Source organism: Dermacentor andersoni, chromosome 8, assembly GCF_023375885.2.
Source record: "Dermacentor andersoni chromosome 8, qqDerAnde1_hic_scaffold, whole genome shotgun sequence".
Taxonomy (NCBI): Eukaryota; Metazoa; Arthropoda; class Arachnida; order Ixodida; family Ixodidae; genus Dermacentor; species Dermacentor andersoni.
The window spans coordinates 65,353,673-65,380,159 of record NC_092821.1 but is presented as its reverse complement, the minus strand read 5'-3'; the positions used below and the strand labels follow the sequence as shown (position 1 = coordinate 65,380,159).

General features: G+C 43.2%; 1 protein-coding gene and 1 pseudogene across 5 annotated transcripts in view; both read right to left on the bottom strand.

The window, feature by feature from the left end:
- Positions 1-26,487, bottom strand: part of LOC140212838 (uncharacterized) — a 68,832-nt gene that overhangs the window by 3,717 nt on the left and 38,628 nt on the right. For all 5 annotated transcript variants that reach the window (XM_072289711.1, XM_072289710.1, XM_072289708.1 and 2 more), the window contains one exon: positions 18,105-18,572. In XM_072289711.1, coding sequence (XP_072145812.1) covers positions 18,105-18,572 — 468 coding nt within the window. The remainder of the gene's footprint in view (positions 1-18,104; positions 18,573-26,487) is intronic.
- On the bottom strand, positions 25,298-26,259 carry LOC140219946 (uncharacterized; annotated as a pseudogene).

The window sequence follows — 26,487 nt, the reverse complement described above, 5'->3', positions numbered from 1 at the left end:
GTGTTAAGCTGGAAATATCGAACAAGACACCATACAGCGTCTGAAACTGATTACCATTTTACATTGGTCATAAGAGGGAGCAGCGCAGAGTTTTCCTAGGCACCAGTGTTATTGCTCACTGCAGTCTGAAAAGCAATGCTGTCCTGTTGCCCATGGAGCCCGCACACGGTGGGGTGGAAGGCATTCAAAATAAAGAACACTCCAAGGATAGAACCATAATACGATCCAGGCTCAATTGGGGAAGCTTCATTTGGTACACTGCAAAGCTATAATACAGCTGCTGGTCTTCGTCATACCACTTTGATGGTGTGCTGAAACTGTGCTTGAGGACCAAGCCTCGTTTTGAAAAAGTCAAGGAACACTTGCAGCTTAGGGTGGGCGTAGATTTCTTATATTTTGCCGAAATATAGCAGGATTCATTGCGATCAGTGGGGCAGTAGCATCACTGTGTTAATACCGAAGTTCAGTAGTTTTCCGTTTTTTTAACCATTGTTTTGGCACCTGCAATGCTCAGTTTATGCCGAGTCAAAATTATTTAGCTGAAAACACACTCTAAGTGTGTAAAAAAAGTTATGTCAGGGTGGACAACATGAATCGTGCAGAAACATCAGCGTTCATGGATCCATCTTTAGTCTTTCGCACCGCTGAATGCCACCATGGTGGTATCGTTCGAAAGATCAGTGTTTCACCTTTTCGTTCCCACACTCCTCACACAAGAGCAAGTGCAAGAACAAAAAGAAAATCAGGCGCTGGTCTGACAAATTTTTCATTGCAAGCGGCCCTGCTAATGGCTCATCACGCCAGCAAGCTGAGAGAGGCCTCATGATTGGCTGTTGCTACGGCAAGAGTGAAACAACGCTCTAGTTGGCATTGACAGGCCTGCTTCCAAGTTGGCCCACCATTTCTTCTTTGATCACACCATGATTTTACAAGCAGCATTTGTTCAACGCTTGTTTGGAGAAATTGAAACCGGACTCACTTACGGAAAGCAAAGCACGATCATTATCTGATTGTACGCAGGGAAAGAGAAAGCGTTTGTCGCAACTATCAGAAGAGCCATTCATCAGATCATGCCGGACAGCAGAAGTCTTAGAAGCATCATGCAATTCCATATCACGTTAGCAGTTTAGCTCTAGCACAGCAAACTGCCCCATGTCATGGAGTCATGGACTACATAATAATGCAGACATAGCACACGTACCGTTTTACTTAGCAAACCATACAGGACCATAGAGGGTGCACTGGCGCTTACCCTTGCAAGTCTTTGCACAGTCACAGGTTCTTGCAGTATAACCCTGTTTAGTGGCTTCATGCACCTATAACGTCACCATTAGTAGATTCAGTGCATTTGCAGCATCTAGAAACGCAAAACGCAGCACAGCGTCTGCTACATGCAATTCGCGTTGGACACAACGTGGATCGTGTGCGCATATTCCCGTGCGGTGTTGTGAGCTTTGGTGTGCGATTAATTTTCACACTTTGAAAATGAATGCTCCTTCATACTAGCAGGAAATTTAACCACCTTTATAAAAAAAAATCTAATTGAGGTTCCTTACGATTGAATGAACTGATTTCAATACAATTCGTTTCTTTCCGTTCAGGAAAAGGTGAGCTTCATTCTAAAGCTTTTCTTTTCGTCAGACACAACAGCTAAATGTCCCAACACTTGCAAAGTTTGAGTTAGATTTTCTCAGCATTTGTGTGTGTGTGTGCGAGGTGCCTCTGCGTTACAGAAATCTTAAGGATGTCTCCATGAACGGATTTAAGCGAACTTGGCATCGTTTTTTTGAACTAAGAACCCAACTACAGGCTACACCTTTCTTACTTTGATGACCTTGGCACATTATTAATCAGGTGATATATAATCTAATTAGAGTAAGGTAACTTATCTCCAATGTCGAAAAGTTTTTTATTAATAGTAAAACTGCATCAATGTTTTATCAGCTTTAATTTCTGTGGTGGGCCTTTGAGAATAACCATATATTTCTCATCATTAATTTTTCGAATAATAAATTACTATAACAACCCGAGAGAAGTCACCGAATTGAAATCTGGCATTTCGTCATATCTACTTATCTAGATTACATACTTGAAATCTGTTTGCACACTTTAAATCTCCATTCAGTGATGTGCCTGCTTACTAAATTTCATCCGACATAAGTTGATAAATTAAACGCAAAGCTTTCCTAGGACCCTCGTCGCAATTTAACAATTGAATAACCTGAAGTCTAATCGCTGGAAAACGGAGAAGGTGGCTGCAGTCCATAAATCGGCTGATCTGCTCTGTCCTGAGGACCACCACCCTATCTCAACTACCATTCCATGCAAACTTTTAAAACACCGAATATATTCTCACCTCATCAATCTTATGGAAAGTAAATCATTCTTTTATTCACGTCAGCAGGGTCTTGAAAGAATATTTTATGTGATACCCAAGTTCTTTGTTTCACTAATGATTGGTTCGTCACCTCAGATCAAGGATTTGATGTTGACTTCTTTCACATTTTCCCAAAGCTCTTTGCTCTGTAGTCGTATTTTACGTGTCCTTAAACTTAAGCAGCTTAGTATTCAAGCAAATGTGTCGTATTGGTAAAGGAGTTTATTTCCAATCAAACTCGGTATGTCGAAGCCATTAACTGCTCATCTACTTATTCACCAGTTGCACCCAAAGAGCCACAAGGATCCATCTTGCTGCTCTTGCCATTCTTGATTTATATTGATGATCTTCCTAACTGTGAAATCATTAATTATTCCGTTTGGAGATGACTGTGTAATCTACAGCAAGATTACTAATCTTGGTGATTCATATACGTGGCAGAGGGATCTCCACAATGTGTCACTCCGGTGTAGCAAATGGATAATCAAACTTAACACTGAGAAGTGTAAATCTATGTGCATATTACATACTGTAAACAATGGCAATCAATATATACTACTGAATGACACTTTGCTATCATAAGTTATCTCCTGACCTTCCCATAATTGATAATATGTCGGGGAAAATGCATCGTTATTTCACTACTAATGGTAATCGCATATTAAAATATCTAGGTTGTAATTTTTCATCCCCTTCTGCAAACACTGACATTCTATAAAAACCTAGTTCTCTCAAAACTAAACACACATCTGCTATTTGGGATAAAAATTAGATATAGCTAAACCTTGCACTTGCCCCCGAAATCAACATTTACTGCATTTCACTCAAAGCCACTGAAGGCCTCATCCTCTCACGTACTGTCAAAAAATGCAGCTGCATCAGCCGGCAGCATTGTTGGGTTACATTCATCAGCTTCCAAATAACCTTGAGGCGAATTTTTAAGCACCTTGAAACCTCTTAAAACTTCTTGTGCGCAAACAAACAGGGACGAAGAATAGGGGCAACACAAGGACGAGCGCTTTCTAACAACTGGTTTTATTTTTGAAGAACTACCTGCTTAGATACCCACAGATCTGCGCGATCTAGTCAACAGAGCACGCCAATAGCACATATGATACCCGCCGATCTGCGCGATCAAGTCAAGAGAGCACGTCAATATTAGATATAACACTTGTGATAAAAAGACGTGGACAAAAGCCACCCGGTCAACCTAAAAAAAGCAAGGTGCATAAAACAACCAATTACAATAAAATGCGTTAAAGCTGTGATGATAGAAGCGAATTTTCTTTATGTAACAATGAAACACAAGGATGGCTGATGCATGTTTCTTTTTGTTTTTCAATCCAGTGTGCTTCCACAATTTCCCTAGCGGTTTGATTCCTATGCCTATACAAAATGTCTGTGCTACTAAGACCAGGGGAGCAATCATGTTCTTGGCCGTGCATTGCCAAATGCGTACTAGGGCGACCTTTCAGACCAGACAAGTGCTCCCTTAGTGTTAATGCATCTCGCAGTCTGCCCTACGTACACATGACCACACGTCATAGGAATCTGATACACAACGTTCTTCGCGCAATCAACAAATTGGTTCTTGCGCGGATGCTTAACACTACATTCTTTCTTTACATCATCCTGACTTTCGAACTTCTTTTTAACCTTAGAACACACACAACCTATTTTGTTTTTTGCCGAAAATACCACTTTTACTGCATAACTACAGCCACCTTTTTTAAGTCTGTGTGAAAGGCCGTGCACATACGGAATCACTGAAACCTTGGAAGCTACAACCTTCTGCCTTTGATTCTTTGTGCATTGTCCTTTATCCTTTTTAAGTTCTTTCATTAGTCTAGCGCACGACGCCAGCATCACAGCGAGCGGGTACCCAGCCTTTCTCAACCTATTAACTTGCTCAAAAAATGCAATCTTTACAGTGTGGTGACATGACTTCAACAACGCTGAGCGGAAACACGAAATGACTGTCCCATTCTTCACAAGCCTGGAATGGTTTGAGGCATAGTTCATTAGGGGTTTTCCAGCTCGGGGTGAGGATGACCAACACACATGTTCCGGTAGGAATTTTAACTTGACATCAAGAAACTGTAGCTTATTATCTACCGGTACTTCCGAAGTAAATGTTAAGCCCTTACCCAGAGAATTGAAGGCTTCTACAACCCTATTCCTGGAAGCACCCTTGTCTACAGGACAGCCTAAAATCAAGTAGTCATCGATATATCTGTATACCTTACTTACTACACCTTCTAAATCTTTGGCCAACTCTCTGTCTATGCTTCCCAAAAAAATGCTACTTAAGATGGGAGCTACCTTTGACCCGATGCACACACCCCTTGCCTGTATATATGTTTCACCACAGAATCCTACATGTGTATTCGCTAAATAAAAATGCAGAAGTTCAATAAAGGATTCAACGGCCATGCCGCACGTATTGCGGAATGACACCTCGTCATTCTCATTTGTTATGCAATCTTTAACACTGCACATTAGGGGCCCATGCGGTAAGGAATAGTAAAGATCTTGAATATCTCTGCTGAATCCCCAGCCGCAGCTTGTACTATCTGATGCCAAACAATTCACAAGGCCTTCACAGTTTTTCAATAAGTACGGATCCTGCACTTCTAGGGAATTCAACATTTTTTGCAGGAGCTCCGCGACCAGAACTTGCCAACACCCTCGCTCGGACACAATTGCCCTAAACGGAATTTCTTGCTTGTGGGTTTTTGCCGTAAAAGATATCTCCAATTTCATTCCTTTTCAGTTCTTTACACGTGACGCAAGCTTATCTTGGTCACATTTTTTCAATAGCTCCACCGCTTTCTTTTTTACGTTACGTTATGGTGTTGTTGGTGACCGGATGGTTGCCCCCGTCTGTAGGACACGGGAGAAGAATGATCAAGATCTTGCGATCAGAGAGCCGGAGACAGGTTAGACATTTCAAAGAATGTCTAAAGGTGGCCTGTTCGTCTGCTTCCGATGGTCTTTTTAACGTGAAGGCTTTTCGAGACTGGTGCAGACAGGTAAATATTGTGACTGAGGCTATATGGAACGATGTTCGTCGAAAATTGCCGAAGAAGAAAAGGGAAGTGCCAGAGGGACGCCTTCTATTACTAGGGGGTGCAACGGTGGAAGAACGGCATCAACAGGTTCTCAAGTTGGGCCCAAAGTTCTGCGTGAAACCAAGGATCGACATCGTCGACAGGTTAGCACTTACAAGGGACATTGCCAGGAGTGTACCAGAGAAAGAAAAAGAACGATGTGGTGGTGGAATGTATGGACGTGGTGGCTAAAGCTTCGGTAAGCGATAGATCCAGACCCAATGTTGATAGGACTGCTAAGTATTTGGTTGAGAATAATCTGCCTGTTGTTCAAGCAGACAAGGAAGGCTTTATGGTGGTTGTACCAAATGATTGTTACTTAGAAAAGGCTTTCCTAGCGGTGAACAAGTGCTTTAAGAAATGTGATGTGAATGCAGAAAACGTAAAAAAAGAAAGCGGTGGAGCTATTGAAAAAATGTGAACAAGATAAGCTTGCGTCACGTGTAAAGAACTCAAAAGGAATGAAATTGGAGATATTTTTTACGGCGAAAACCTACAAGCAAGAAATTCCGTTTAGGCCAATTGCGTCCGAGGAGAGGCTGTTGGCAAGTTCTGGTCGCGGAGCTCCTGCAAAAAGTGTTGCATTCTCTAGAAGTGCAGGATCCGTACTTATTGAAAAACTGAAGGCCTTGTGAATTGTCTGGCATCAGATAGTACAAGGTACAGCTGGGGATTCAGCATAGATGTTCAAGATCTTTACTATTCGTTACCGCATGGGCCCCTAATGCGCAGTGTTAAAGATTGCATAACAAATGAGAATGACGAGGTGTCATTCCGCAATACGTGCGGCATGGCCGTTGAATCCTTTCTTGAACTTCTGCATTTTTATTTAGCGAATACACGTGTAGGATTCTGTGGTGAAACGTATATACAGGCAAGGGGTGTGTGCATCGGGTCAAAGGTAGCTCCCATCCTAAGTAGCATTTTGTTGAGAAGCATTGACAGAGAGGTGGCCAAAGATTTAGAAGGTGTAGTAAGGAAGGTATACAGATATGTCGATGACGACTTGATTTTAGGCTGTCCTGTAAACAAGGGTGCTTTCAGGAATAGGGTTGTAGAAGCCTTCAATTCTCTGGGCAAGGGCTTAACATTTACTTCGCAAGTACCGGTAGATAATAAGCTACAGTTTCTTGATGTCAAGTTAAAATTCCTACCGGAACATGTGTGTTGGTCATTCTCACCCCGAGCTGGAAAACCACTAATGAACTATGCCTCAAACCATTCCAGGCTTGTGAAGAATGGGATAGTCATTTCGTGTTTCCGCTCAGCGTTGTTGATGTCATGTCACCACACTGTAAAGATTGCATTTTTTGAGCAAGTTAATAGGTTGAGAAAGGCTGGGTACCCGCTCGCTGTGATGCTGGCGTCGTGCGCTAGACTAATGAAAGAACTTAAAAAGGATAAAGGACAATGCACAAAGAATCAAAGACAGAAGGATGTAGCTTCCAAGGTTTCAGTGATTCCGTATGTGCACGGCCTTTCAAGCCGACTTAAAAAGGTGGCTAGTAGTTATGCAGTAAAAGTGGTATTTTCGGCAAAAAACAAAATAGGTTGTGTGTGTTCTAAGGTTAAAAAGAAGTTCGAAAGTAAGGATGATGTAAAGAAAGAATGCAGTGTTAAACATCCACGCAAGAACCAATTTGTTGATTGCGCGAAGAACGTTGTGTATCAGATTCCTATGACGTGTGGTCATGTGTACGTAGGGCAGACTGCGAGATGCATTAACGCGAGGTTAAGGGAGCACTTGCCTAGTCTGAAAGGTCGCCCTAGTACGCATTTGGCAATGCATTGCCAAGAACATGATTGCTCCCCTTGTCTTAGTAGCACAGACATTTTGTATAGGCATAGGAATCAAACCGCTAGGGAAAGTGTGGAGGCACATAGGATTGCAAAACCAAAAGAAAAATGCATCAGCCATCCTTCTGTTTCATTGTTAGATAAAGAAAATTCGCTTCTATCATCACATTTTTAACGCATATTTTTGTAATTGGTTGTTTTATGCACCTTGCTGTTTTTAGGTTGAACGGGTGGCTTTTGTCCACGTCTTTTTATCACAAGTGTTATATGTAATATGGACGTGCTCTCTTGACTTGATCGCGCAGATCTTCGGGTATCATATGCGCTATAGGCGTGCTCTGTTGACTAGATCGCGCAGATCTGTGGGTATTTAAGCAGGTAGTTCTCCAAAATTAAAACCAGTTGAGCGCTCGTCCTTGTGTTGCCCCTATTCTTCGTCCCTGTTTGTTTGTGCACAAAAAGTTTTAAGATGAATCTGTTCCAACTAGGCCGACTCGCAGTTATCCTTGAAACCTGTCACTGGCATAGCCTAGGCAGCATGGCGTGCTGAAGATGTACAGGGGTCGCGGCCACTGCTAGCAGGAAAACTGGAGCTCGTGGAAGCCCTCCGCGGAGTGCCACCAACTGCGCCTCATGAAGTTGTGGCAGACAACTCGCCGGGCTTTTCGCAAATCGCTTTGAATATGCATGCGCCGCAACATTCATGAGGCACCGGTGACGAGGCTCTTCGCATAGCCGTGCCTCCCGTATTCCCGCAAGCATTGGTGGCGACTTTACATACACAAATATGATCACATCATGCCTGCTTGAAAACATGCAAAAAAGGTCTAATGGTGACTGGAAGCTCAAGGTACTGAGACTATTGCTGAGCTGCTGAGACTTCCCACATAGGCAACTGATGATGATGATGATGATAACCAAGTGCTACTTGCTTAGTTGGAAGGCGCCAATGCAAAGATCGTACATGCTCAGTATATAGGACGGGTTTGTTGCTGGATCCAACCTTCCTAGCTCTTCGAGACATCTACTGTCTACGAATATTACAGCAAAGGTAGTGCTGATTAACGATTCTGTTTTCTGCAGCAGTGGTTAAAAAGGGTTCGCAGAAGCATTTTCAGGGTTCACAGAGCCCTTGCGCATAAGTTGAATCCAAGAGTACAGTGTGCAGTGCATCACACCTTCTGCACGGCTATGCAAGGTGGTGCTTGCCAACCATGGTAATTAATCAAAGATGAGGCCATATCATCACTGCTACTACATATATGGCGTTTGGCACGTGCCAGGAAACCTTTCTCTTGGCAGGGTTGACAAACTCCATGTTCACAATCTGGTCACACTAGCCTCTAGTGTGAGAGCGGCTAGTTACGAGGGTACAAAAATTCAATGGTAGAAAGTCCGGGTCTATGAAAACAAGCGTCAAGGCAAGCTACAATGCATTTTGTGTGGAGAAATTCTTGTATAAAGCTCCCTTTGATTTAGCCAAGCTAGCCTGCCACCGGACACAGCACCCAGCCTATGGATAATCAAACATAACACTGAGAAATGTAAATCTAAAAGGACCTTGACTTCGTTAAGGCTGCAGAAGAAAAAATGGCTTGAAAATGTAAAATTTTGAGAAGTCAACTATATCACTGTACATCCCCTCACCATAATTTCTCAATTTTTTTGTATTCGAGCGATATGAATTTTTGCATCATCCCAAGAAACTCAGATTCTGCTGTAAATATTCGCACTCCTGAAACGTATTGAAGCTTTGTTAGATTTTATTTTTCCACTTGTTTACAGTCACGGACCAATTTGATATTGCCTCCAGAAAATCGGGCATACCAAAAAAAAACGAGTTCACAGAAAAAAATATCACTTTAGGTATTTACCGAGCGACTTAAACTCGTGAATATGTGAATATGTTTCTATGACGTGCTATGTTGTCGCACCAATAAATCAGTTTGCACATTGACAGGGTGTCATTCTCATTGTAAATGGCCTGAAGCACCGTGCAGGCTTGCGTCAGTTCAGAGCTAGTTGGCAACAGTCATTGGCTCCTCCCCAATGCGGGAGTACAACTCATCTTCTTACAGCACCTGACAAACTATTTTGTCGTTAGCAAGTACAGCACAGAACTAGATCTCGTTTGCAGCATTGGTGAACTGCTCCAGCGTCATTTCCATAAGCAAATGCTTGATGAGGTCAGTAGGTGAAGTCTACAGATCAGGTTGCTAGAGCTGCAATCATTGCATGACAATGGCATATCATGTTGGATCATGAAAGCTGCGTGGCTCCAGACTGTGTTCTCAGTCAGGGCCTCCATGCATACAAAGGCGCATATGCTGACTGCAGAGATAAAGTCAACATTGTAGCGTTTGTCACTGTCCACACATACACCCACGAGATAAAGCACACGCGACCAATGGAGCTCCTTGAGAGTCCAGATAATCCCTTGGTCCATTGACTGCAGGAGTGATGTTGCGTTTGACGGCAAGAATTCCACTAGTATAGTTTTGAGGTCCTTGGCATGGCTATGCGCAATGCAGTTGCCCATTGTTATTAGAACCTTGTGCCCTTGACACTACAACTTCCTCACCAGCTTCCGAATGCGCTTTTTGAATAGATGTTACATTATCCACGCTTTCTTGTTGGCTTCATACAACACTTGAACACGCACTCTCTAAAAACATCTCGAACACTTTGATTTACCGGTAACAAGCATCGGAACCTTTTCAGTTCCCAGAATATTGCTGCCAAGATGAAAGGTCAGCTTGGCAGCAATATTCTGGTTCCTTGTTGTGCTTGTTTGCCACGGTGGCAAGGGTCCCCAGCGAACGCAAGGGGTTCTTCAGGTAGCAAATTATAAAACAAGCCAGTTTCATCGCACTTAAATGTGTCTTTGCACATGAACTGCGGGAAATGACGGTAGCCTATCATGACGATAACTTTCAGCAGCCGACTCATCTACAGCAGCACTTTCACCACACATCTTCTTAAAGCTTAACTTGCTTCTTTGCTTAACATTTCGGACACAGCCATTATTAAATTTAAAACCCTCAATGTCCATCTGAAGGGTCAGGGTTGCTGGCATTTGATTTAAAGCATCACCGGACACCGACACTTGCACAGCGATAGTGGCTTTCAGCCACATCAGAATAGCTTCCCCACATTCTGGGTGGGCACCTTGGCTGACATTCTTATGCCGGGATCAAGCAGACTTCTTGGCAGGTTCCAATACCATCACCTCATTGCTTATGTAGTCTGACATTGTCTGCTTCAAGATTTCTAATGCCTTTGCAACGTCCACATGCGACGGGCCACTTTGCACTTTCCTAATAATGGTGGCTTACTTTCCTGTCGTAAACCTGCTATAATTTCCTCACTTTGATGTTTGTTTAAGTTGTTTTTTTGTCGACTTGGAGGTGGACGACGAAGGCGCTGTCAACGTCATTGTTACCAGCTGTGATGAAAACCACGAAACACTATCAGCTGATGAAGCAGCTAAGCCTGTGTTACAGTACAAAGCTGAAGAGAACCACAATGCGTATGAGGCGATACAAGCAGTACCACTGAATATAAGCACCGATTACATGGGGGGGGAGGGGCTTCAGAACCCTAGACCTCTCGGGAGTATGCCGGGGGGGGGGGCTTAGCCTCCGCCCCCCCCCCGCGATGCCGAAGCCTCCCCCATACCCCTCCCACACCTAAAGTATCACTACTAGAACTTTTTCACCCACATTTTTTAAGGTTTCTTTCGACTTTCCTCGACCTTTTCATTTAAAATTTTATTGTGGCTAATAGCTTACTGCATCTTTGTTGACGCGGACGTGCACAGATTTTAATTGATGCTTTTGCTTTATTTCTGCAAATCCTGACGAGGGCAAGCGCGTGAGAAGCACCAGCAGCGGCTGCCTCATGCATATTTTCGAATTTCAAGATTGTTTTACATTTACACTTTAAACACTATGCATTCGTAATATATCTAAATATATACACAGGACAAATTTCATACCTTTTATAGAGAAGGAAGTAGCCAATTAACAATTATTTCTAAAGGTACGGATAGCCCATGCCTAGAGAATGAATACGTTGCTTTATGCTCACCTCGTTTCAAATTGCTTTGCATGCTTTTTTTTACTCTGAAAGAAAACCTATACATTTCAGACCCCTTCAGCAGAGTCTCTTATCAACTGCGTGTGAAATGCACGTGAATGATATGTCGCAGTATTGCCTCTCTTTCCGGTAAGCAATGCTACGGACTCACGAAAAAAATTTCCAATAATTTATCACATTTATTAGGGATGGAAACATCGTCATTTGCATGTAAAGGTCATAAATGTATAGAGGGTGTCCCAATGAACTATCAATCACCAAGATTTAAAAAGCAGCAATGCGTTACTCGAAGAAAATGTAGTGCAGTGGAGTGGCTGCCAGTAATTTTCTTGTTACTGAGATTTCATTAGGTCATTGTAATGAATTATCTAGCTCGAGACGTACTACCCTAAATATCACTGTCAACGAGGCATTTGTAGGCACAGCCATGGGACATATAGCTACGGTATTTTCAGCGACATACTAATTACACACTAATATTTAACAATTGATAAATACACACTGCAAAATATGGAGAATACCACCTGACTGCGCCCCCATCCGCATCATAAAGCAGCGCCTTCCAACGTGCGACTTATTGTGCGCAATAGGTTGGAAGGCACGGGAATGTAAATTTGCCGGCTAGCTCACCTAACTATTTCTCCACTCGATTTCTTTCTTTGGGGTTATGTGAAAGACCACGCTTATATAATCGAGACAAACATCAGATTAGTTGAAGACAAGGATAACGGAAGCCTGCCGTAGAATTCATGCGTCGGCCATCAAGAAAGCCACTGAAGATGTGATAAAGCGGATTCAGTACTGCGTAGCTACAGAAGGAGCCCTATACGAACACGTCCTCTATAGGCAGCAGCTGGTGTTCAACTGGGCTTACGAATTCATACATAATAAAGGCACACTGAAAGTGATGTTTTTATACATTTTTTGCAGGAATCCCGATCGCAAATTTGGCTCATTTAGAAGTGGAATATTTTCTTTCTTGAACGCATTGGTTTTGCCTCTTCTCTACACGTGGGTCGCATCTCGGTCTGTTTGTTTCGCTTTTATTTTTTGTCACGAACATGTTTTTGCAGTATGCATACACTTTCATTAAAAATAAAACCGTTACTTTAATTCGCTTTAGTCCAAAGCAAGTTTCTGGTGCGAAATATATGGCTGCACGCGCACTCTTTCGATGCGGTGCGAGCAGAGCCGGGATTTTGAAACATTCTATGCCCATTCCATAGCTTTTCGCGTTTTGCGCGTGGTCAGAGTGGTGCTTTGCCCGTGTTATCAAGGGGCTTTTGTTATCAATGTGATCAGTTGGCCTTGAGAGACGGATAATAAGTGTGCCGTAGAAATGAGAGGAAGCAATAGCTGTAAAATAAGAAACCTGCTTTTGGTGCTCCTTCCGTACGATTGTCAAGGTGATGCGCTCTCCGGTTTTGCGACGGGCATGCAGCTGTTTTCGATCAGCTTATTTGAGGGTGCCGCTTTAGAATGTGGGTGAGAGCGCAGTCACATGGAATTTTTCATATTTCGTGAGGTTTCTTTGCCAGGCGGAGAAAATTAAATAGAGCTTGAAACATACGAAATTTTGGCAATTCTTGTACAATGACTACGGAGCGCGTGGCGGTAACACGGCAGAGTCCAAATATTCGGGGAGGCACAAAAAATCAGGTCTCTGAAAAATCGGTAAGGCGAACATATCATTCTGTGAAAAAGAACATGTTCGAATTTCACTTTGTGCCAGTAAACTATCTGTAACCATTTTGCAATTCTTATGCTGCAACCGCATGCACCTGAATTACGAAGGAATGATTGGGCCTAGGTCAGGTGTCGGAAGATACCTTTGGCACATTCCTCTTGTGCTTGCCAAGTGTACTGTGACACAAAATAAACGTTTGTTTGTAGTTGTCAAAAATGGAGACAGCATCATCATTTTTGGCATTACTATGGCGGACACGCCAGCTTTGGAAACATTGCGCAAGCACATGTAAACACTGCACAGAGAGCAAGAATAACATGTCAGGGCTCGACTTTATAACTGCATTTCAAAAGAATGTTATACTATGGGCAGGATTGAAAAAGCAGGATTGTTGCACTGCATTCTGTGAATAGAAAGAAAACAGTGCAACTGTTGACTTTCACTGGAAGCTTTGTTGTGCAATGGCTACCCTTTTGACAGTGAACTTGAAGACACTGTGGTGGAATTTGTTTTGAGCACCACGCATGAGTTCTCCGATCACAGGAGATTCAATTCATTGCAACGGCAATTGAATTGCTCACCCCTGTCTATTCACAAAGGGAAAGGGCTTGACTTTCTCATCTACAAAGGCGCATGTGCTTGTAGCACATTGTAACAAGAGTGCAGCAGAAGAATAACTATCCGCTGGGGCAAACTGGCGGTACAGAAGCGGTCCCGTGAGCCACTGCAGTCTGCAAACGCTCTGCGAAAATCCTGAAGCTGCTATTGAAGGAAGAGGACCAAAACGAGTCTGTGGCCAGCAGTCACCTCAAGATGCCTACAGGTCAAATGAAGTGATTACTGGCGTACGCCTCAGATGCCCAATGCATGCTGCTGATGGCCTGACAACATTGCTGAGAGCTCAGTTCAGCTGAGGCAAGGATGTTTGGACAGCTTGAGATTGAAGAGTCGACTGGTTTTATTCAAGAGTAAAAGTAGGTTTTCCATGTGGCTGTGGTGGCGTCCCTGTTGGGCAGCCACTCCGGTTACAAGAAAAAGCAGGGGGTAATGACCCCCACAGCGAGGCACACTGGACTTCTGGAGCAAGGGGCACTGACACCCACGGCGAGGCACTGCTTAGTGATGTATGGTTGCTAAAAAGGATCCCTTGTAGAATGCCGGAGGCTTAGGTGTGAATGGCTGAAGGAATGAAAAGTTAATGTTCAAGATAGGCTGGTTTTATGTAGTCGAATGACACTGTCTCTGCTGTGAATGTCAATATTCAAGGTTTCCTCTGAACATTAAACCACACAAAAGGGGCCTTCATAGGAAGGAGTCAATGGTGACTTGATAGAGTCGCGCCACAGAAAGACGGGCGCAACTTATCTCTAAAGAGTATTTCACAACTTATCTCTAAAGAGTATTTAGTGTACATAGGACTCTTTTGTAGGCATAGCAAATAAACAAATACTTCACTATTTAGCCGTTACCATCAACGAACGTTATGTGGTCATGGTCACTGAAATATGAGCGGCAAACTGATTCCCAAAAATGTCTCTGCAAGCTTCAACTCACCTGGTCTAAACTATATTGCAATATAACTAAAGAACTTGTAAATTAATGATACATTCAATTCCACACTATGTGCTTACAAAACTGGTACCCTACTTGAATTTGGTATGCTGATGTAAGTATCATGTGTCAGGTCATATCAATGTTTTCAATTGTTTCATTACATTGTTAAAAGACAATGAGATAGTTTGTCACATTATGCTGAAACATGCTATGAGTTACCTCGGCAGCTCAACATATCTGAGCGTACAGTAACGCTTGGGCAAAAGAATGTCATGCAGCATGCTGTACACGTATGTATATTCCCAGTTCAGACTTTACGTAATACAAAGAAACCTACATAGCTGAACTGTTTGGATAGATAAATGCTATTTGGGTTCACAAGTTACAAAGAAACTTTGAAAGAAGAACCGCACTGAAATGGTCATGTGTTGGCTCAGGTGCCTCTTCACGTGGCTGTTAAGTGCCAAAGCATGAAGGAGTACATGTCACCAAAATCGCTGAGCGAATGTAGAGGTAATCCTTTGGAGTGGAACTTGTCAGAGAGAAAGATGTCTCGCATGTTTACCTATTATATGTCGATACATTGTTTCCCAATATACATCTAAACTAGTGGTGTGCAAAATTAATTTTTAAGATTAAATGGAATGCAGATGGAATAGTGTCAGAAGCGAAACAAGTCAAACGTTGAATATGTTTCATATAGTTTCAAAAAATGAACAGCTATTATCAAAATATCTATAAAACAATGTCCACATCCGGCTGTTAATAAGATTGGCAAGTTCCGGTTGTTCCCTGGCATTTTATGAAGCACTGTTTACTAAAAGCACAATTGGAGCATAACGAACAAATCAGAAATTTGCTCACACATAGCAAGAGCAAACAATCCCTGTATAGCCAGGAAAGTGTAGCTTGCTTAGCAACGTATACACCCTCTATTAATCACGTGATCATATCTTAAGCCTACGCTATGGCCACGGGTGTGAACGGAGTTACACACATAATGCTTAAATTTTTTAAAGGCCACTGCAAAATATGTGTTTACAAAGTACCCATTCAAAGCATCAAATATTCACACTAACTTAATGAAAACAAAAAAAATTTATTAATTTATTATCTTAAGAACAGGCCCTGTGAACAATCTTGTTGGTGAGGAGATTCCTCACGAGAGAGTGCCACAACTGAGATTCGTAAAGAATTTTTACAAATGTCAAAAAAACATGATTGGCCCAATTTCTTGCCTTCTGCACATAACCATGATACAGTGCAAGTGTCTCTGTATGCTCGATTTGAAATGTAAATTTTATATAAATATTTCTACAGATTTATGTCTCACCAGTGGTTACATGAATGCTGATACATTTCTTGAAATAAAATGTAAGAATGAATTAGGCATGGGGCACCTGACATTTGACTCAACACGTAAATTGCTTGTGTATATTAGTTATAACAAGTGCCTTTTCTACTAATAATTGACTTCCAACTGCCATCACTCAACTTCTCTTGCAGCCCCTGACAGAATAAATACTACCATCAATATATTGCATGCTGTCATTCAAGTATTCCAATACCAAGAACAGACAATGAATACTCATTAAACAAAGGGTTTTATTTGGTGCTCTGATGAAACAAACAGGCGAAAGCTAACTTACTGAACATTCAATTGCCCTAAGAAAGAACTCAGTTGCAAGAAAGCGAGGAAAAACCAAACAGGCATGAATAGAGTAAGATCAAAACAATCTCCAGGATGAACCACGTAAACCGGAACCAAAAAGCAACACACGAAATGGCCTAGAAGAACAAGTTCACATGTACCAAAAGAGACTACTGGGATAAAAGAAAGGCAAGCGAAGAGCTTGGAAAGCAGATGATTATATCTGTAGTGTAATAATAATTATTACAATGAAAATACATAGTTCGTAGTGGTATGCAAACAGTATTGTTTGAGAAAGGATTGAACGTGGATTACTTTTCGAATAATCAAAAGCCACAACAAAGCAAATTGCTGATTTTACCCTCTTCATTATGTCAAGGTTAACTTTATGTTTACATTTTTTTCTCGGTTATAACGGCTGTGTGGGACACTCCTCAATTTATTCTACTCTATTCTTTCTTACATGCTGAGAAAAGATCTAGAGCAAACATGGCAACCTGAAAAAAGTGTTCCAGGACTCCTTTAAGAGCACAACGAGACATTTGTGCTACCTGATGCAGAAGAACACTAGGCAAGATGCTACACGTCTGTAGATTTGTAATTTGGATTCTAGTTCGACATGGTTGTTGATCTACCCTGCAATATCATAATGCTGTGCTCTCTTATGTCTGCTCAAGTGATGAGACCGTGTGAAAGAGTTGGAGCAGATGGTGCAGCTGTATGGCAGGTCACCTGTATGAATCCACTAGTGTACCTTCATGGCACTCTTCAACAAGAAGCTCTGAAAGCACGAAGGGCAATGAAATGGCTCTTCGTCTGCGTGGGTGCGCAGGTGTCTCATAAGGTTGCTTTCTTCTGATAATCTCCGAGACTATGAAGGGCACTGATGTGGCTTCTCACCGGTGTGGATGCGCAGGTGTTTCATAAGCTTGTCCTTTACTGAGGAGCTCCGAGAGCATGAAGGGTACTGATATGGCTTCTTGCCTGTGTGGGTGCGCAGCTGTCTCATAAGGCTGCACTTTTCTGAGAAGCTCAGAGACCATGAAGGGCACTGATAGGGCTCTTCCCCTGTGTGAGTGCGCAAGTGGTTTTTTAGGTGGCTCTTTCGTGAAAAGCTCCGAGAGCATGAAGGGTACTGATAAGGCTTCTTGCCTGTGTGGGTGCGCAGCTGTCTCATAAGGCTGCACTTTTCTGAGAAGCTCCGAGACCATGAAGGGCACTGATAGGGCTTTTCCCCCGTGTGAGTGCGCAAGTGGATTTTTAGGTGGCTCTTTCGTGAAAAGCTCCGAGAGCATGACGGGGCACTGGTATGGCTTCTCGGCCTGTGTGGGTGGGTGTGCAGGTGTTTCATAAGGCTGGCCTTTTCTGAGAAGCTCCGAAAGCATTAAGGGTACTGAAATGGCTTCTCCTCTGTGTGGGTGCGCAGGTGTTTGTTGAGGTGGTACTTTCGTGTGAAACTCCGAAAGCATGAAGCGCAATTATATGGCTTCTCGCCTGTGTGGGTGCGCAGGTGGGATTTCAAGCTGCTCTTTACCGAGCAGCTCTGAGGGCATAAAGGGCATTGAAATGGCTTCTCACCTGTGTGGGTGCGTAGGTGCTTCATAAGGCTGACCTTTTGTGAGAAGCTCTTCGAGCATGAAGGGCACTGATAAGGCTTCTCACCTGTGTGGATGCGCAGGTGATACGTAAAGCTGGTCCTTTCTGTGAAGCTCCGAGAGCATGTAGGGCACTGAAATGGCTTCTCCCCTGTGTGGGTGCGTAGGTGCCTCACAAGTCTGCCCTTTTCTGAGAAGCTCTTCGAGCATGAAGGGCACTGATATGGCTTCTCACCTGTGTGGACGGGCAGGTGTTGCTTAAGGTTGCACTTTGCTGAGAAGCTCCGAGAGCATGAAGGGCACTGAAATGGCTTCTCCTGTGTGTGGGTGCGCAGGTGTCTCTTGAGGCTCTTCTCAACTGAGTAGCTCCGAGAACATGAAGAGCACTGAAATGGCTTCTCTGTGTGGGTGTGCAGGTGTGTCATAAGGTGTCTCTCTTGTGAGAAGCTCTGAGAGCATGAAGAGCACTGATATGGCTCCTCGCCTATGGGGGTGGGCAGGTGCTCTTTCAGGTAGGTATTTTGCGACAAACTCAGAGAGCATGAAGGGCACTGAAATGGCTTCTTGCCAGTATGGACGCTGGCATGTGTTTCCAGGCGAGACAGTTCATCAGTCTCACAGCCACATAACCGACATTGGTGCAGGCGTCCTTGCTTCAAGTTGTCACATCTGGCAGTTGACGGAGGAATAGAAAGCCTCGATGCTGCAAAAATAAAATAAAAGTAAAGGTTGTCAAATGCCAAAGAAAGAACAGAGATGCTAAATTTAATTACAAGTTTTGCTTTTTTTATTTCTGGAATCTTGAGGGTGATTTCAAGTATGATTAAACAAAGAACTCCTAATGACCCTTCTTAATTTAGCCAATATTTTTGCATCTGAATGCTTCACGACCGTCTGTGAAGTGCACCAATAAAAATTATTTTTTGGAAAGCCAAAAGATTACAGTGACAGAATGTGGGGTGTTTGAAGGCTTTTGTAGGTTTCTACAACCCTTAGAGAAATGTTTAAAAATGCTTTGACCCAGCTTGCTCTGTCATCCTCAATAAGCAAGTATGCCCTACTGAACAAGACAGTCAAAGGTCAAGAAAAAGCATGGGACCTTGTGGGATTTTATAGGTGGTTTGTAGGGGAGCTAAACATTCTTTAATAGCTGGCAGAATTGTGCCAGCCTGACCTTCCACTTTAGATGTAGTAGCCAGTGCATTTGTTGGAACACTTTCAACAATGGTCACAGGGACCATGGAATAAGGCAGCACAGAATCAGTTCTGAATCATTTCCTTCTTAATGTTTGCCCAGATGCTGCAGCAATGGCAGATTTTGCTTCTCTCTGCCCTCAACTCGATAATTTCTACCTTCACAGTCAGCAGCAGCCTCTGCCACTTCGCCTAGACATCATAAAACAATGAAGAAAACACGCACGAAAACAACATAACGAAACAACCACAATAACTGTGGAAGGAAGCATAGCAGTGCAGGCCTGGATAACTTTTTGTAAGGAAGTGCCAACCCGCGGCTTGATTGTGCGGAATTAAAGTGAGCTACTTTGACCCTATCTATCTCTTTGTGGCGGTAGAGCTGCGCCGATGGGCTAAACCATTTTTTTTGGGTGGTGTTGGCAGGTCGCCCGGTCCCCGCGCATGAGGAACTTCTGGGGCATTCTTATGCTTCTTGAAATTCAGTATATCAGTAGTGGCCATATTTGTTTTATGTAACCACATTTTTTGTGATAATTTCTAGTTGTAACAGCGTTTTAAGAAATTGTTCGATATAAGGAATAATTCGATGCAACATGTTTGACATTTAGACAGGTTTGACTTTACACATCACAGATAGGTCAGATTCTTCATCCTTGCAAATATTGTGCCCCTTTGCAAAGAACACGTAGAAACACATTGGCCCCAGAGGACTCCTAAACCATCACTCAGGACAGAACCAAGAAGTATAAATAAATGGATTGGGGCAAGGAAAAGTGTTAAATATACAAACCATGACATTGTTATCTTTATTTTCCAAGAACACGGTTATATGCCTTTACTAAAGATGCTGTTTTTGTATGTGTATAACCTGTGAGAACAAATGTTCGTGGGATGTTCATTTCTGCAGCAATTAATGATAGAAGAAGAAAACCCTTTAAGAAAGAAGACTCCGCATTGTAGTTGTAAGCCTTAACCGGGTTGTTACAAACTTGTTTTCTGTACCTGGGTTATAAAGTACATAGCATAGATCTATGCTTCTTAGCTGGAACACAAAGGAATGTCAAAAACTTAGCGTGTAAGTAAAATCCTACGGCATCATGGCTAATCATTTGCCTGGTTTAAGCTGTTTCTTGCATCCGTCATCGCCACTACTTTCTCCTTTCCCCTGCAGCCAAGAGGGCAACTGCTATCTCTTTGCGTGAGTGCATGTCCCGGGTGGCAACTGAGGGGGCCCTCAAGCTGCTCACTTCTACCGTTCATCACCGACTGTGTGCGCCTCCATTCCTCTGTGTGGTTCGGCATCCACATAGCCGACATTCTCGTTGTCTTCGTACACTTTGTTAAATGTCTTGATTCTTGCCATTTTTCTTCCCGGGGAATACTTTGTATCCACATTGCACGCTAGTGCTGTGAATTTGACGTTGTTTCATATCTGCAACGATATTCCTTCCTTGCCCGTCTTGTCTCTGTTTGTTCTTCCTGTCAGTATCCCAGGCTTCTAAAGGTGTCGTTTTCTGGCTTGGTCAGCTTGAGTCTCTCGAGTTGGCTAATTCTATAGGCCTTCACCAGCTATTCTGACGTGTTGTGGACTGTGTTGGTACTGGCACATGCTATTTTGGAGCAGCTAGAAATGCATTTTATAGCAGTAAACCTGACAATCACAGCAGGTCTGAAAGCAACTGGAAACTATAATAATCAGAGTATTTACATTGGGCAAGCTACGAGAAAGCAGTGAGTTGTCACTCGTTCATAAACTCAATCAAAACACTAAAAATAACCCACCCCTTCATCGCAGTGCTTACAATAGACTGTGACGAAGCGCTGGTGCCCAAGGTGAGCCTAAAAACCACTTAAAGTGGCTTAGAAAAGCATGGAAGCATGGTACGACCAGACTTCAGAGAAGATTTGAGAACATTCAGCGTGATCTTGCCGCTATGAGTGTATTAAGATGGACCACTCTGAAAAACAACTACGCTAATAATGCAGCCAGCCTGATATAGGCAAACCTTCTGTTCTACCTCTCTAAATACATTTGGCTATTTTTATTCTTTCTTTTCTATTTTTGCATTCCCACAAGCCTTTCTTCTTCACATTATACAAGTCCTCTAAAGTTGAAGTATTGGTAATTTTGAGAAAACAAATGCTGTCTATACAAATAGTTGCTTGCATAGGTAGTTTATCTCCTCTGGCAAACAACCTCTGAACAAACAGAATGGCAAACAAAAATGTTGTTTTTCCTTATTTTATGACTTACGGTATATATATATATATCTGTATTAAATATTTGAGTGATCCTATTGAAGAAAACTAATTTTGTTTTATTCTTCAAAAACAGTTATGTTCCAAGATAAATATTAAATTTGACACCCAGTAGGATAATTTCACGTTCATAGGAGGGGGTCTAAACGAAAACTCACACCGGTCCCGACAAACATCTCTACAATTGACATAGTTTATTATAGGGAAATGTCAGCTGATGGAGGGCAGTAGTGCAATTACCATAATCTCTGCCAGAGTTCTAGGAAGGCATGCTACATGATGACCTACATCACATGGAGGGTTTGTCTGTCTCGGGACTTTCACCTTTCAATGCTACATTAGCATTATGAATCACCAACCAGAATTATAATTTCTCGCAAGAACATCAGAGTAATTGCACGGGAAGTCTGAAACTGGCAACTTTAATGGCAAAAATAATTTAACTGTTATTACAGCACCAGCGGTATGAAAAATTTACTTAATTTTGCCCAGTGCTGTGCTTGAGTGATATACTGCATACTTGAAATACCATGATGATGAACACCAAGGAGGTGGTTAGCTTTTGCTTGTCTTCCAGCTCGATGAAAATCACACACAGTCGGAAAATGTAGATACAGCAGAGCCTCGTTCATGTTTTGGAAGAAACCACAAGAAAAAACAGACTAACTGGGAAAATGTACAATCCTAAGTAACTAAAAAAATTTGAGACAACTTTTGTTGACATCTATGTAATACAAAGCGTCGTGCTGATCATTGCGGCATGAGATGCTGATGCATTTTGTTGTTTTCCTAGTGCATGGTGTTTTCAGAGGGGGACTGGAAACCGAAACGAAATCTAGCTGGTAGGCGACGCCTGATGCCACCGAAGCGAAATGTGGTGCTCACATCACACCACCTGCAGCAGGAAACGATGCCACATTTGCATTATCGCCTACTAAAGGTGTGCAGTTTGCTAGCAAAGGCACTACGCACCATGCGCTGTAAAACAGATAGGTGAAGATGCTAGTTGCAATCGGTTTGGTGGTGATAGCTACGAGTGTAGGGTGCAACAACCCAAGCGGGGATTTGAAGGGTACCAGAGAAATAAACTGTGTGCGCCATGATTATCACTTGAGACCAGGCAGCTATATACTGTTCTCGATCTTGCGCGCGTTGCACCTTCTCTTGTTCACATGGAATGTTGCAGCCGGAAGACCTACAGACCCTTTTCACAGCGATCCCGTGGGTGCTGCCATGTTTGATCACATGGTGGAACGTCCATTACTTGCCTCAGCTGCCTCCGTTGCCTCTGCATTTACAAAGGGTGTGTATGGCGCCAGTGCAGCTTAGCAAACCTCTGTTTCGGGAGATATCACAGATAGTGGCTGGATGGATGACACAAAGCTCTGGCGAGAGCTTCAGAAAACATGCAAAAGAACTGTGGAAGCTGATTAAGTTATGTCCAAATGGGGCGAGCGACATATATGCTGCTTTTTCTAACAGCGAGGCTCAATACGTATTCCAAGCTAGCCAATCTTTCTGCTCATGAATTGAATCAGGATTAGCATAATTTTCTTTTCGTTCTTGGCAAATATTTTTGAAACAGCGGCTCGTAAATTTCCTTAGTGGGGTTACTATCCGATTATTTCTGCTAATTGCTCGGAGGGGTATATGTGCTGATAGATTTGTTGCTGCTGCATGCAAGGCTTGAAACGTAGCCATTTCGTACATTGTAATACCTTGTAGCAAAGATCACTAGTAACTCGCGTACTCTTGTGGACCGTCATAAAACATTCAGCTTCGACCATTCGTGTGCTATTGTGTAGTCGGTCATTTATTGTGCATATATGGTGCGCATATATTCAAATGTGCGCCCATTCACTTACTGACACGTTGGCAATACAGTGGGCGTTAAGGTTCTGTGCAAGTTGGGGTAGATGTGTGTAGGTACTGCGTGCAAAAGATACTATTACAAGAAGCGGCGCTGCTCCATTTGCCATTGTTTAACAAGCGGTACTTATTCTCACTGAAGGTTCGGGGGCAAAGCCTTTTCTTTGGTTTTGGTTATCCCCTATCTTAAGTAGAGCCCCTAACTTTCTGCGGTGGAAAATTTGAAATTCTGCAAATCAAGACAGAGGAATCTGCAAAATTCCTCAGCAACTTTGAACAGACATAAGGTACAGTCGTGGTAAAAAAACTTGAAGCCGCTGTGAACAGTCGGGGAGCGTCTGCGCTCCGCTATCGCGGCGCTGCCACTGCCTGCGCGCGCCGCTGCTCGCTTGCCCTGAGGATAAAGAGAGCGAGGGAAGCATGCCTCTTAGTCTCAAGCATGCTTTGATAACAAGGCTCGTGAAAAACTAGTGCAGCGTTCACTTTGCCAGCTGCGAGGTCGTCTTGCAGCCGCCGTGGTACGGCGCTTCGTGCGAGCAAATGCGCTCGTCTGGGCAAAACTGCCTGGCTTCCATGCAGCGCATTATAGTACAAAATCTTCCTAATTATCAAAATTTATTACAATTTTATCCTACACATTCAAAGGCAAGAGCCCTCGCATTATGCTTTTAGATGAACATTTTGAATGTGTTTCTAAGTGCGATGAAAACAAAAGATAAAAAAATAGACCAACATCTCTCAGTGCTGCCTAGCGTTGTTCCAGGTTTTATTATAATATGCGGGGAATTCAATCATCGATCGTTTAGAAAAGACCAGAAGCAGCAATATCGACTACAAAGGCTCTCTTGGGGAAGGGCGTGTAACCACCGTTGTAATATTTGAAATACGTTGACTGCACTTCTCCGTTAAGGAATGACCAAACGAGTGTTTGGCGTTCAAGTTTTTTAATTAAACCCACAGGGAAGTTATGAAAACTTTTCGGGACTAATGTTTGCCCTGCATCGGTAGCCAATTGAGTTAGACCAATTCCCTGGGCACTTTGGAAAGTGCCCACTACCTCGCCTTTTTTCATATCTTCATGCATACTGCCTCATTGTCGTTAGGGCCCACTTTCATGCACACGAGGCCAGTGTAGCTTCATCCCCTTTGCATTAGGCATCACGCGTTTGAATCGCCTAAAGTAGACCAGGGCCACAAGATTATAGGATTCTCACAGTGAAGGCGTTACACTGGCGGTGCTGTCGCTGTCACGCGTTCACTGGAAGGAGTATTTTAGATATAGTTTACTGAGGTATTGTTCGTCTCTACTGGAGAGGGTTTCACAGGCAGTTTAAAAGAAAGGGCTATACGTAGCGTCCTTTCAACCAGAGACCTTGGCTAGTTTACAGTCAAGCACATGGGTAAGCTGCAATTGTTCGGGGCAACCACAGACCAAGCCACACACAATGCCTTGAAGGCATGCTACCCCCTGTGATTTCGTCGAGAGACAGTGGTGCCACCCTGAAGCTTATGTTTTCTTGATTCATTTGCTACTTGTGACATTCATGATTACAAATTCGAGATGCCATTGTGGCACGTTATTTAATATATCATTAAGCTGCTGAAGTCAGATCTCAGGTACGATCTTCGCAAGGTGCCCTTGTTCGAGCATGCGCAGGGCTATTCACAGTGCTGTCCCTTTAATTTGGTCCCTGAAAACAGTAACTAATGATTACGATACTTGGAATTGTGAAATTTGAGCCTATCACGTTTGACAGCGGTCGCCAGAGACCCCCGCCTGCTCATCCAGCATACGCTGCAAACAGCATGCTAGCCAGTCGTGTGGCTTCCGCTTCGCCACCGTCGCGTTTGCACCGCGCTCGTCGTACTAGTTTTTCACGAGTGCTGTTATCAAACGACGCTTGAGAGTGAGAGACATGCTTCCCTCGCCCTCGTTATCCTCGGTGCAAGCAAACAGCGGCGTGCGCTGACGGTGGCAGCGCCGCGATAGCGGAGCGCAGCTGCTTCCCGGCCGTTCACAGCGGGTTCAAGTTTTTTTACCAAGACTGTACATGTAACAGTTTATTTATTAAGAACTTCCAGACTCCAAACATACCTGCATATTTAAAACTGAAGGAAGCTGTTGTGGTTGAACATCAGGTGATGCTTTGTACTCTCTTGTAGAATGGCACTTGTGGGATACAATGTCACCATAGCGACTGAATGATCTTTCTGCATCAACAAAGTTGATCGGCATTGACAGATATTTAAGGGCAATGGAAGAAAGAGTAGGAGTGAGCTGTTCCATCCCTGCACAGAAAGCCAGAAGATCCAAAATCCACACCTGGATTTTCTTCTTTAGAAACAAACGGCACTAAGTCCCGGTCACTAGACTGGAGTTCTTCGACAGACTTGAGGTACACTTGCCATTCAGCAGCTAGCGCTGGTGACTCTTTCCCAAGTCCAGGCACACCTGCAAACTGTGACCTCTTCTCTGAGACTCCCGACTTGCAGAGGATGCAAGCACTTCACACTGTTGAACTTCCAAGCGTCAGATTTCTCCAAATATACTAGCACTTTGCTAGCTGCTTAACTCATGGTAGCCTTTATTTTATTTGCAATTTGATGGGTCTCATCATGTGCAATGTTTTATTTCTTCAGTTGTGTTTCAATGTCTTCCTGTGCAGCTGCTTCCAAATATCCCCAGAGCACAAATAAAGCAATGTACACTTTATGACAGGCTACACGCTGACCCTCAGCTGCTTTCAGCAGGCTGGCAACTTTTTTACCAAATACTGCAATGCATCGCATGTTGTACTTAAGCTGAGTTGAGGACTCTTTCAAAAGTTCCAAAAGAGAATCAATGCATGCAGTTTCGCCACACCACAACTTGCCTTAGCAAAGAAGGATAGTACTCAAAGTATGCAGAATGCTGCTCAATCCACGAATTCCACCTACTGTTGAAAGGTGCTGGAGGTGTTTTCGCACACTGAATCCCGTACTTTAAAAGATGAGATTTATAGAAAGCTCTTTCTACTCAACAGCCGAAACGCCTTCTTCATACAGGCAACAAATTTGTCCACTAAGGGAAAGAATCAGAGCAACTCCGAATCAGAGCAACACCTTTGATCAGAGTCGGATGACGAGTGCTTTTCGCTGTCCAGTCCATAGGCGCGTGCGATCTCTACCGCTTTCAAACGAATGCATTCGACAACAGGCAGCGATCTTACACGCAGCTCTCGGACGGACTCCGCAACCTTGCCTTACAGTTCTGCAGTCCGCTGCGATCCGGCCACGAAATGACGTTTTCTTTT